At 35.1% G+C, this 13,934-nt stretch overlaps 1 protein-coding gene and 1 long non-coding RNA gene across 2 annotated transcripts; one reads left to right on the top strand and one right to left on the bottom strand.

Moving 5' to 3' along the window:
• Positions 1–721: 721 nt before the first annotated feature.
• LOC139978154 (uncharacterized) lies at positions 722–9,037 on the bottom strand. Its single transcript, XR_011796911.1, has 2 exons — positions 8,648–9,037; positions 722–4,807 (listed from the first exon to the last, which is right to left on the bottom strand). It is a non-coding gene; the product is annotated as an uncharacterized lncRNA (long non-coding RNA).
• A 139-nt stretch (positions 9,038–9,176) lies between these two features.
• LOC139978153 (apoptosis regulator BAX-like) lies at positions 9,177–13,639 on the top strand. Its single transcript, XM_071988054.1, has 2 exons — positions 9,177–9,910; positions 10,503–13,639. Exons 1-2 carry the CDS (start codon positions 9,311–9,313, stop codon positions 10,620–10,622), a joined length of 720 nt encoding a protein of 239 aa, XP_071844155.1. The 5' UTR covers positions 9,177–9,310; the 3' UTR covers positions 10,623–13,639.
• The last annotated feature ends 295 nt before the right edge of the window (positions 13,640–13,934 follow it).

The following is a 13,934-nucleotide window of genomic DNA, read 5'->3' as shown; positions in this document are numbered from 1 at the left end:
GAAAAGGGAGAGTGAAAGAGCGCTTAGCATCTGAAATCTGACCCAGAATGAGTAAGCTAAACCCACTCTGTGATTTCAAATTATTAAAATTGTCCTTGACACAGTAGTTCGACTTGATTAACCTATTTTCCAATCACATGCAACTCATCGAAGGTGAAAGATCTTCCTCAATCCAGAGAAGAAACTAGGCAGGTGCTAACTACCGTCGACATGGGCCCAAGGACACAGTGTTAGGGACTGCCTCAAATACAGTCAGGTACAGTTCTTAAAGTTCTCTCATAATAACCCACCAACTTGACTGTCGTGCAAGGCCTAGTGAGCAAGGGCGAATAGGGTGGCTAACAGTATTGGATAGATTTCAAAATGCTTGGCCATGTTGATGTCTTGGATGTGACATATTTCATTGTACTGTGTTTTACACAGCACCAAATACAAGATCTTTGGAAACTATGGAGTGAGAGCCATAAGTGGGTAGCAAAGAGTTTTTGGTGGGTCGCAGGATATCCAGAAGCTGGAAAATTATCTAGTGTTTTTATCATTGGCCTAAAGGTTTGGGAACCACTGATCATTACAAAATACATGTAAATGGTTACTATTCCATCAAGACGTATTTTTTCTGGGTTAGGGATATCTTCACCTAACTTTGATAAGCCACTCTCAACATAACATTTCATCTTTTAAACTTATGACATCATTAAAGAAAACTGTTTTAACACAAAGGTCATATTTAGTATATTTTATTAACATGCATGCAGTATTTTAAGTACACAAATCTTACAAAACCCACATTATTCTCTTTTAATAATGTTTCTCACTGAAAGGAAGTTGCAGTTTGTTTTTCTATAAGTGCTGACAGTTCAGTACCTCAGACAAGGCACTTATGTTAATACTATCAAAAGAAGTCCCTTTGAATCACACACATTAGAGTGAAAGACACTATTCACACACTAACACTTACTTTTTCTATAAAGATATAAGTCTGAGATTTAGAATGTGTACAGAATAAGTACAGTACACTGTTAATGTCACCTGGCCATATCTTGCCACCATAAGATAACACCAAAGATACAAAAGCATTCAATTTGAGAGGAAAACAAGTGGCTTTTGATGAAGTCCATGTTTTGACATCACAGATTATTGGATAGTCCACTCTTCCAAATAAATTGAAGAAAATGTACACACTTTGAAACTCACTAATGGAACAAAATATGTAGCTGTGACTTAAAACAATGGGTTTCACCTGACAAGCTCTATATTGTATGTATGAATATATATAATATGCATACATACAATATAGAGCTTGTCAGGTGAAACCCATTGTTTTAAGTCACAGCTACATATTTTGTTCCATTCTCAATTTTATACTTCATTATCCCTTTCATGGTTGTCAATGGATGGTTGTGTTTCAGTACCCAATTTACATGACCATATCTACACTCACACAAATAGCTAGCATGACATAACTATGGTGAACTGCCACGGAGGAACCCTTAGCTGGTATGTAATCCATTTAAATGCAAACATTAGATTTATTAGTCACTTGACAGCAAACACAGTAAAAGTGTGTAGTTCATCAATATATCACATGTGTAAACACTGACTTCACAAATGGTTCACTCAGTCAATTTTTTCCGTAAGCATAATTTAAAAATATGTTTCTCTAACCTCTTTGTTCCTCAGCTCCTGGATATTCTATACATGCCAATACATCAGACATTCAATTTATCGAGTATCCTATCGCAAATTACTATATTACATGGTCAAGTTGCTATACAAGTGTATCAAAGATGTATAGCAGTTTCTCCACAGAAAGTATTCAATGAGAAATGAGCTTCAGAGACTTCAAATAATGTACCTAAACTGTTGGTGGGGTTGTCGACATTAACCTGATATTATTTCATGGCCAACTATGCTTTTGAGTCCAAACAATCCTTAATTAAATCATGATTAATTATGTAAGCAGTGGATAAAGTCCAAACGGCAAATGTTCTCAGTGCACACCAAACACAAACGCAGACACTACCTGATATAAAGCAAGTATCAATTAATAATAAGTTGGCTCTTGTTATGCAGGCACAGTCAGTAGTTTGAACTATGAAGTGATTTAGTTCTAATAAATTAACAAAAAATGCACTTGATAGTATCTTGAAATTATGTTTTTTCCATTTAAAAAAAAAATCCTAGTCATTGTTTTGTTTAGAGCAGACTGTACTTAAAAGTTCAAAGTAGGAGGAAGTTATACAGTAAAATGCACTATAACATAGTTCATGCAAGTTACAATCAATGCTATCAAACTATAAATGTGGAACAAGGAGATTCAACTGATGATGATGATATAATTTTAAATCATTAAATACTCATTTTATATGATAATGTACTGATTTAACAAGATACAGAAGATACACAAGGATAATATGAAACTACACAACGATAATTAGAATGTACACAATTATAATAATAAAGTACATGATAATAATTAGAAGCTATATGTTTATAATTAGAAATTACATGATTATATTAGGAAAGCACATGATGATAATCTAAACTGCTTACGATAAGAATCCGTCTGCAAATGCGTTTGCACATGTATGGGATTTTGGACATTTTTGTATTATTTATACAGGGTATATAATTACCTCTTACTGCTGTTAGCACAACTGTGTACCCATTGTATTCGATTATTCGATTAATCTTTATTATTATTATTATCGTTGACTATGTTATCATCATCATGTAAAATCATAATATAATCGTGTAAACTTAGTATATTATGGTATTTTTCTGTATCTTATCATATATTTTTATATTATCATCATATAATATCACATTATCATCATCAGTTGTGGTCCTTTGGCATTCCAGTGTACTACATGTTATTAATAGAAAAGCCTGTAACGCCAGTGGTGTGGTTCATTCAAATACAGTTCACTGCAAACCAGGAGTTTACAGACCATGTTTGATATCCATTAATGAATGTGATGGCTCTCACAGCCACATCAGTGGTATGATTCCCTTCTGCTCAAACGAATGAGAATTCATCTACTACCTCTACAGAATTCAATGGGCTAACCCAGAGTCAACCACTGTCCAAATCCAACCTGTGAAAAAACTTGGCCTATAATCTTACACTTACTGGGTATGCAGACCCTTAACTTTATTACTTTGGCCTTAGAACCCTACCAGCAAGTCCTGCACATTACTCAATCTAGGTATACTACTGCGATCTTCATTCTCTCTGGCCTTTTGCTCCAACCAACTTATTTTCTGTAGCCCTTGCAGTAAATTAAATTATAACTCCTGTACTGTAACTAGTCAATGATACCATGTTCTTCCCCACTACATGCAGCTTTCAAACTAAAATGGTTTCCACACCACTGAAAAACAAAATGTCAAAGTACTATTTCCTCCACCATAATCCACTATAAAAGTATATTTTAAATTTGTACATTTCATGTTTAAGATACTAATATTAAATCATTTTATTTCTGATATAGCAAGTCAAGATTGGGAAAATCACCCAAACCTGGCATATTATGCATTTCTCCACAATTTTAAAACATTGTACGAGTGTTGTATTTCATTTTTGTTACATTAGTAAAACAAAGAGACATCGAAAAAGACATCCTTGGATCACCAATGCTATCCTAGTATATATCAAGAAGAAAAATAATCTATAGTGTGATAACATTTAACAACCATTCCCTGAGAATATGTCTTTTTACATTAAGTAGAGAAATAAAATCAACCAGATTATATGAATTTCTAAGAGAAATGATTTTTACAGTAAATTTAATGCTTGCAAATATGACTTTTAAGAGTACATGGAATACAGTTAATGGTGTACTCAAAAAAAAACAACTAGTTTTTCATATACTACTTCCTCCATACAAGGTAATACTGAAACTAGCAACATGAATGATATCGTATGATACTGTATAATAATAGGCCGAACACTTGCTCATAATATTACAGGGCACAATAAAGCTGAAGATTTGTACCTATTGCTATCTGTTATGTTTATTGTATTTCTACATGTCAGTTGGGAAAAAAATAAAAATTGAGTTGAATGGAAAAGTTGCCACATATTTTAACAAAAGTGAAACATATAAGACAGGTGCAGTTTCACACTGACAACAATAATCCATCATTTGTCACTTCACTGTGCTGACACTTGACTTAATAAGGTTTCAATTTGAATAAAAAAAAAAAACATACCAATGAATTCTTATACCTGGTTGCACATAAATTTTACTGCCTGAATTTAATCTTATTTAACAATTATGTCCATACATCCTCATACAGGTAAAATATCCTGAGAAATTTTAATGCCTTAAACTCAGATTAAGTTGCTCTGTAAGTTGAAGCTTAACGTAGCTACGACCGACCAACGTTGATTCATCCAGCCACTACCATGGCTTGCATAGTCTGTTACCAGACAATCTACCATTGACCTCGTCTTTGCACAATTGTTTGTGTTTCTTTTATATGTCTGTTATAATATTCTCTTTGGAAACAATCGGCTACTTGTCTAAGTTCACCACCACATAGCAGTGCCTGGGTGTATTGCTCACTGTAGCACCAAGCATATTCATCTGCAATGACCCTCATGGCAAGGCCTGCATCCTCTAGGTATACCCTTCTCACTGGACAAATGACACCTGGGGATTCTCTGGGATTGCCTAATCTCTGCATTACTATCGCCTGCATATTTCCACTTTGATGGACCCTGTCACCATCAGCTGGCACACGGCCCTCGGAAGAATTCGTGTGGGTGGAGCTTGTTCCTGTCATTTCAGTTTTGTACAACCTGTGTGAAAACAAAAAACAAATGATAATTGGCTGTATGAGAAATGTAGACTTGTGAACACTGTCTCGGATACACAACCCGTCATAAATGCAGACTTGCAAACAGTCTACAATACACAGCCCGTCATAAATGCAGACTTGCAAACAGTCTACAATACACAGCCTGTCATAAAAGCAGACTAGTTAACACTGTCTACAGTACACAACTTGTCATAGATGCAGACTAGTTAACACTGTCTACAATACATAAACTGTCATTAAAGACACATGAAGTAAACTCACATTAGCGTTAATGCCATAAATGTTCATATCAATTTTTCACTGAGGCTTTCCATAAGAATCAATAACACTAGAATAGTTTATGATTTGATAATTAATGCTGCAAGAAGACAGAGAGATATAGGTTAATCACAAGCCAATGAAACAATAAAGTGAATCACACAAAACTGAATTCATATCTGATTATTGAAGGCAGTGATTTCTTGGATAATATCTTTTTCCAATATTATATATTTTTTCCATAAAGTTACAAGCAGCTTTGTAGTACTCGAGGTCCGCATGAATTGCGACTTGAGTCGGTTTTGCAAGGACTTGACTGACTTGAATTAGCAGAACCAGAACTTGGACTGAATCGTGAAGGCTTCAGATTCAGACTGTTAGGTCTTGAAGACTTGGATTGAGACCAACATGTTCTAAAACCTTAAAATATAAAATGTTCAAGATCATTCTTGTCTACACAGCTTTGTTGAATTTGATCAGGTTATTGATTTCAAATGTATCCCATGCAAGTGTAGACCTTATCGTCTTTAACATCTATGCCACTGTAGTTCTTATGTGTCTTAATCAAAGGCTAGGAAACTTTGGAAGTTGGAAGGGAACAGACAGCCAGTGGGCATTCACACCCTTCCCAAGAGAACCTTTTTATAACAGATACCCATGAGGTGACTTCAAATTTTAGAAGTCTTGTGCTCTTGTAGTGTTTTTATGACAAGGCTAAATAAGATCCAATTGGATCTACTGGACTTGATTAGAACCTGATAACACGTACACACATTCTTGAAAAGATCGATGGCTAATCTCAATTGGAAGTGTAAAATGGTTCTCTATCTGCATGTGCATTAATACATGCGGGAATATTTCTTGTGCGGAAGGTTGTTCCCAAACTTCATGGAGCACTCCCTCCATTTAAAACATACAGCAAAAACTGATCAACAGACAATCAAATCAACAATACACGATCATCTTTCATTTTGGTAAAAACGTTTCGCTGACAAAGCATGGAACTGCCGAGTTGGTTAGGCTTCACTGTGCCATATGCTAGCAACAGTAAGATAGAATTAGGTTCATTGGTCATTGTTAAAAAACAGTTAACATCTTAAACTTGCTTCAAGTTCACCAAGGTACTTCTTTCATTATTCTGTGAAATGTTTGTAGCAATAGCCTTGCTAATATTGGGGTTGACCAACCAACTAGAGCATTTTCTATTCTCAAAAGCGAATATTCTACTCATCAATGGCAGTTTGCGACCGTGTTTTTAGATGCCTGATATGCCTAGTACTACAGGACCCCTAATGTTACAGAATTTTATTTCTGTCGACGCCTGAGCCTTATACTAACAGTCATGAATAGGTTATTGCAAAATATTGAAAATTTGTAAAATAGTGCTCGGAAAAATTAGTGTGATTTTCAAGTGGTTTGCCTGCTTCCAAAAGCGCTAAGATCACAGAGCTTCTGCAGACTTCACCCCCTAGATACTCACCAGGCGCTTCGCCACTGGATCCCACAAGGGGCCCTATATGGTTTTCTCAAAGTTGATGTTAAAGCAGCATTTTGCGTCCTTTTCTATGATTTTTCTCAACCTCACTGACTCCACTATGCCATAATGACATACATAACTAGCTTATCTATTTAAATCTTACTTCAAATGGTTGCATAAAAGTCGAAAAATATTTTAAAAAAATAAAAAACGGCAACCAAACGCAAAATGCTGCTTTATCGTCATCAACAATGGGCGCGATCTTGCTTTGGAGGGAACAAATAGAAACCTGAACAAATTCCTATCAATAACCTAGGCTACATAGAATGTTTAAACACAACTTTTGGATGTGACATAGACTAGGTCTACTTAAATACTGACTTTTCCAATAGGCTTCTAGCTTACAGTAGCTGGATAGGTAAAGCGAACCAAAACTTGACATCGCCAACTAAATTTCTGATGCTCATTACTGAATTATTCCTATGTGCGGCAAGAAATTCAACATTTTTACAAATTGTGATTTTCAAACTTCTGACTATCGGTAAGCAGGGTGATAAGGAACTTGCTAATATTGGATATATTATTAACTGACTGAATCACATTATATCAGTAAATTTCAGTCATATTGTTGTCAAATATAGTCTTTGATGTTTGACTTTGTTTGTTTTTGTTTACCTCTGGACATAGTTGATCAAACTTTCAGAAAAAGGTAATAGGCCTAAGTATCAGTTACATTTTGTTTGGTAGTAATGATATGAATATTTCTCACTTATTCCTGAGAGTTTGACAAAAAAAGCAATTGAAGGTTTGTGTTATTGTGGTCTTGCGTTACCTATCCTGATAGTGCTACCGTAGCCTGTTGGTTTTACGACTTACAACACCTGACATAGTGTAGGCCTAGTGTACTGTGACACAAACACTTTCCTAGGATTTGGTATGAACTGCCCCCTGAGACTAGGAATTTGCTCTTGTGTGGTTCCTAACAGTCATTTGTGTGCAATATGAAAATTTCTTAGCTTTATCACGTGTAATTTGTCAATTTTAATTCTTATATTTCTTATACTTAGCTTTATTTGTGAATATTATTTATTTTAGTTCTAAGCCTTATTGTAAGGGTGTACAGGCCTCCAGGCTACAGGAATTTGGTTTCCTTTTGTACATTCTCATCCGCTTTGTGTTTTCATACTTTGTTGGGTATCCAGTCAAAACGTCCCTTTACAAAAACGTCCCCGCTTTTTTAAGACCAAAACGTCCCCGCTTTTTACCAAAACGTCCCCGCAGTCAAATCGTCCCTGTGAGTCAAAAAATCCCCGCTTTCATAATCAGTTGGAATGCAAGTGTGGATGTTTTGTGGAAAAATTTCCCTATATAGATATACATACAGTATATATTGTATAGTAAACGCATCCAAATTCGTTTTTACAGTAATTCCTCTTGTATAATATTTTTTGTTTTCATACCAAATATAATTAAACATTGTAGTCCTTCATGATTTATTTAGCGCCTGTAATCCAACTTGCATGCCGATAACTTAGCCAAATTGTAACTTAAAATTAATATATATTCACAACTCTGAATGAATGTGATAGACGGGGACGTTTTGACCAACGGGGACGTTTTGACCAAAAGCGGGGACGTTTTGGTACGGGGACGTTTTGGTAAAGGGACGTTTTGACTGGTAAGCCTTTGTTGTTTTTATACTGTTCTTTTGATTAGATCAATATATAATGAAATGAAAAAAACAGTAGGCTAACAATATTTTAGTCATAAAGCATGATTATGCGTGCCTAATGACACGTTAAGATTTATGCTTATCCTACATAAGACAAACGTCAGCTTTATGTTATATGTTTGCCTTTAGTACCGAGATAACGTAACCTAACCTTAATTCTGATATACGTCGCGAGTATAAAGGCTAGGCCTATTAGTAGATCTAGCCTTGGCTATGTTGTAACAGAGCGTATAGTATGCACTAACTTAGTCCTAGCTTAAGTTTGTATTGGTGGCCTAACTAGTCCGTAACTTAGGCCTAACAAAAACTGGTTTAGCTTGTTAGTCGAAACGTTTCCGAAAAAAAACACTCACTATGGTAAGGATGGTAACCAATGCAGATCAAAAGTCTGTCGCCTTTCATATAAAACTTTTCTGAAACAACTTCTAGCCTACTTATGGGATTTTTTATTGGTAACCTACGTAGGATATACAAGTTAACTTATATAGGCTACAAGCTTTCGCGAAATAATGTATGATTTCTTGGACAAGCGCTCATGACGTCACGAATCGTTACTAGAGCCAGAGCTAGAGAGACGGTTGTCATCACGAAAAGAAATACTTCGTTCAGCTATTTTAATGTTTTTATTTGCGTCACCTTAATGTAATATAGTAAATATTAATTTATTGCATTATTCATCAATATATTAGTGTTTTGTCATATTTTTTAGTTAAAAAACTTAAATTGATATGTTGTTCTTCATTTATTCCTGCAGTTTATGTCATTTCCAAAGTTAATTTTTTTTCTGGGAAAATGTGACATCACTACACATGCGCATTAGGCATACTATGTGGTAGATTACATCCGTGTGCAAAACATCGATCAGCTTTGCTCGCAAATATCAGCTTTGTATAGTCAGTGTAGCGTCCTTTGACTGTTTGGCTGTAGTCGCTTGCAACACACACCCGCTAGTCCCATAGTTATTTTCTACATTCTTGTAATTTCGGCAGCACTTCGACAAGAGAAAGCAACATAACATGGCGGGAAGTGTTGAAAACATTAAGTTAGGGAAAGAAATTGGGAAGGAGTTGAGGAAAAACTACAAGACGGAACCAAAGTCATCACCGATGTCGACCCGTCGTGCTGACAGTATCAATGGTAACGATAGTACAACTGATAGTGCTACAACACCACTGCTCTCTCATTTAAACATGGCAAAAGACTCCGTGGAATTTGACATTGCTAACGAAGCACGCTCGCTTGGGAGAGATTTCGTTCATTATAAAGTTGGATTTTCTAATACGAGACCTACTTCTCTGTTTGCAGAAACTCTTCGTAGAGTAGGGGACGAAATTGAAGAAAAGTACAACATTTCTTTGAACGGAATCATAAACCAGTTAAAATATGATCCCAATAAAGACGGAAGGCGAGCATTTAACGCAAGTTTGGATGCCATGTTTGCAGAAGGACCGTGTAGTTGGGGTAGGGTGGTAATGGTTTACGTTTTCGCATCAAGACTCGCGAAATACTGTCAAAAGCAAAACAGAGACAGTTCTTGTATTGAAAATTTGGTTAATTATTCTGGAGATTATGTTGCAAACAATTTGACTATGTGGATCAAAGAACAGGGCGGATGGGTAAGCTTTATTTAAAATTCACAACTTGTTTCATTGATGCCTTTATATATTGATCAGTGAGGGCTGGTCAAACCTGATTTGATAAGGCGACTAAGGCTACACTAGTAAAAGTTATTGTAGTGTTTTCATGCTGGTCATTTGTGTACAGGAGAGCAGCTATTAACTTGTTTGAACAAATATTCTTCATTTGGGTTAGCTACAAATACAATGAAAGGATAGGTCTCCACCAATTAAATGGTGTTACTAAAGAGAAAATTGCAAAGTATTTACTGTCATGAGTACACTCAATTAGTAAAGCATCGTCATAACTGATACGGTCATTGACTTATATCCTTTGCTGACAAAAGGTACTTTGTGTCTTGAATGTTATTCAAGCATAAAACTAGTTATTTTATATAAATTTTGTGTGAATTACTAATGGAGTAGCTTCAGGTCATAAAATGATTAAGTTTTGTGACAGGTTTTTAGTGCAAATCAGTAAACAGTACTACCTAGGCCTTGTGAAGTTACTAAGTTAGCGGGTGCTAGGTCCAGTTTTAAGTGTGAAGGTATCTGCTTTTAAGATAGTGAGTTTCTTTATTTCTTTTTGCAGTTGGATTTCTGTGACAAGTTCAAAGCCAATGACTGGAGGGACAAGGCAGTCTTTAATTCACTGTTGGTAACGGGGCTGTTTCTTGGAGGAATGGCAACTTTGAGGCTATTCACCAAATAAAGTGACGACTGAAAACAGACATCAGACATGCGTTGTTAGCTACTTAATGGTGGCCTTTTCCAGATTTCTTGCCGCTACATTTCTCTGGAATGTCTCTGCTTCAAGGACAATTGGAGACCTGAGGAAGTGGTCAAGTTTTTGCCAAAGATTGACTCATGCACAAAAACCGCTGCTGTCAGACATTGAACTGAGGGCTCAGTCAACAAATTCATTTCAACAGATCTATGGAATTGTTGAAGATGGATACCAGAGTTTCTCTTTTGCAAAGGTCCATTGAAAATTATATTATCATTGCCAGCTCAATTATATAATGTGTGCCTGTGCATTGTTTCTACATATATTATGCACCACATTGTATGGAGTGATTACATTGGTTAAGGTAAAACTTTCCAGAAGTATGCAGTAGTCTTGATGTGGTTCCACATGTAGCATGAATTTGTAGCATGAGAGATAAATTGAAACTTTTTGAGTAGAGAAATCTGCCATACTCATCACCATTCTGATAATTATCTTGATATTACTTAGAACATGTACCCTAGTACTTGAATTAAAAGCTGAACCAGCGAATATGTTTTTCTTTCCCATCTTTTTTCCTGACAGCTGAGGTACCACTGACTGTGACAGACATCTTTTGACATTTATAATAGTCGGTGTAATGGTATTATACTACATTAATACGTTGGTTTCATGTTACTGTGTCCATGTAGGTTGATACACACATGAGCTATCTTTTGTCAAGTAACTGAAAGCTCAATATGATTTGATATAAGGTACAGTATATATGTGAAGTAGTTAAGTGTCTGGTGACATGCTAAAGCAGTGTCGATTTATTCTATTAGTAAATGAGTTCAAAGTGCAATTCCATTTCATTACATCAATTGTAACATTTAAGCCTTTAGTTAAGGTTCAATAGTATTAACTATTAAGAGTATAGTGGTATTTAGAACTTTCAAACTTTGAAAATGTAATTTATGATATTCTTTCTGGTAGCTCTGCCTGTTTACTAGTCTAAAAGACCAACACAGTATCAAGAGTTGTTCAATACATAATAAAATTTGTTACAGATGATTATAACTGTGTAGGTGTGTATGTACTAGAGAATTAGCATATATGTTCTAGATTTCCATATTGCCATTGTGGCTCTCTTATACCAAGTCAGTTTTCTATACAGCCAAACCTAGCATCATATGTGTCACAAGTTGTTCCTTGGTATGTGTTGTTGCAATTAACGTAATCCAGGGCTTGCTAATAGCACTGTGGTTCATTATGTGATGTTCATGTTGTACAGTTTAAACTGAACACTTTGGGAACAGACTCTGCATGTGTAGTGTACAAGCGTTCAGTACAGTAATGGTAAATGTGAATTGTGTAGTCTGTATTGTTAAGCCCTTAATTATTAAAGTATGCAAAGATCACATTTATGTTGTGGTAAAAACTTGTAATAAACGTATCACCTTGTTTCTGTGTACACAATACAATGTATGACATGTTAGGTTTCTGCACATTGTATGCTTGAGTGTATGTGCAGTCTGCTGATGAATTTAAAGTTTTTGTAACATTTTGTTATGTAATTTCATACTTTATCAAGGTTGTTTTCTTTTGCAGGACAGACAAAATTTTAACTTCATCTTGGTAAATTTTGGTCAACATTATCAGAGACTGTCCCTGCATGATGTAGCATTAACTGGTTGATCTGAAATTAACAAGTTCAGAATTCAGGAAGTAACACCTTCACTGCGATAGCGCGCAGTGTGGGCAGGATATGAAAACTGTTGGGAATTTCCCGTATTCTTCCCTTCAGTTTAAAGGGAAGTAGATGGTTGTTTTAAATATCTAGGGTCACAATGAAAGTAATATGTATCACATATACAACCTTGTGCTTAAATTTAGAATACAGTCAATGAGTAGGCAAGCAGGAAACTTACTGATCCATGACTTTAAACTGTTTACTAAGCTGGAGGGAGGTTCAAGGGAAGAATGCAAAAATTCTTCACCGGATTTTTGCCTCAAAACAGATCAATTGGAATGGATATAGCAAACATGATAAAAGAAAAGTAAATTATAATAAAAAATGGAAACGGTTGGGAATTTTCAGTATCCTTCATTTTGTACTTGATTTTTTTTTAGTTTAAAGGGAAGTAGATGGTAGTTTTAAAAACCTAGGATTGAAATGAAAGCAGTATGTATCACATATACAACCTTATGCTAGCTACATTTACATAACAGTAGCCACAAAGATAAAGGATAATAAAATTGATATAATATTCATAGATTTTCGATGACATTATTTACGTTCTAGAAAACTGTCTAAAATCAAATCTGAGGAAAGTAGTGAGGGTAGTATTTCATATTCGAAAAAAAAAAGCATTGAATGTAGTAAGATTGTATTATTTTATCAAGCAGTCATTAAGCTATCAAGAGTGTGTACTGTGATTTTTAAGAGACTTAACATTTCATATTCATTCAAATAAGGTAGCAGACTAGCAAAGCAGTTAAATAGGTTATTGAAGTTGGACAAAGGGGAGGACTTGCTTCAAAAGATACATGGCTCTTCTTTGAATTAACATATCCATACTACTATAACATCAGAGTAAAAAGAAGAAAACAGTTGTAATGATCTTCACACAGTATCGTTAAATATATTTGTACAATAACTGAGGCACTAAGTAAAATATTAACTGCATCAGTTTTCACTGATCCATTGGTAAGCAAGCAAACATAAGTGAATTGAAGTATTGAAAAATGGTGATTTTGCACGCTCAAAGCACTTGGAATAAATATTATCTTTGATGGAGGTCGAAAGCCATTCTTGCGTTTATAATTTGGTCAATTTTTGTATTCATATAACTTGAAGTTAAAACCTGGTTTATAAGAAACTTACAACTGTTACAAACCATGTAATCTGTCTTTATATGTTGATATGCTACCATAAGGAAACAGTAAATCCGAAGAAAAATATATATATATATATATTATATCTATGAGAAAAAAATAAAACAATATTTGTTGAAATCGTTTGTCATGTGTTATTGATTGTCTCCTATTAGCCCAAGTGATTGGGTACAACAATTTGAACTTGTTAAAACAGGAAAAGGACATGTGAGATAGTCAGCAAATGACCACTGCCATTCGTGTCCTAGCAAATTAGACCAGATCCCACCCATTCGCGGCACTCAGTGTACAAAACACATTCACCGTTCACTCACTATGCAGTTCCAATAAGAAGGCTGAAACTAATCAAAGTTCAACAAAATTTGAGATTTCTGTTGCTTTATCAATAACTTGAATACAAAGACTGGTGCATGTGAACGC

This window comes from Apostichopus japonicus, chromosome 13 (assembly GCF_037975245.1).
Source record: "Apostichopus japonicus isolate 1M-3 chromosome 13, ASM3797524v1, whole genome shotgun sequence".
Classification (NCBI taxonomy): domain Eukaryota; kingdom Metazoa; phylum Echinodermata; class Holothuroidea; order Aspidochirotida; family Stichopodidae; genus Apostichopus; species Apostichopus japonicus.
This window is presented reverse-complemented; position numbering and strand designations above follow the sequence as displayed.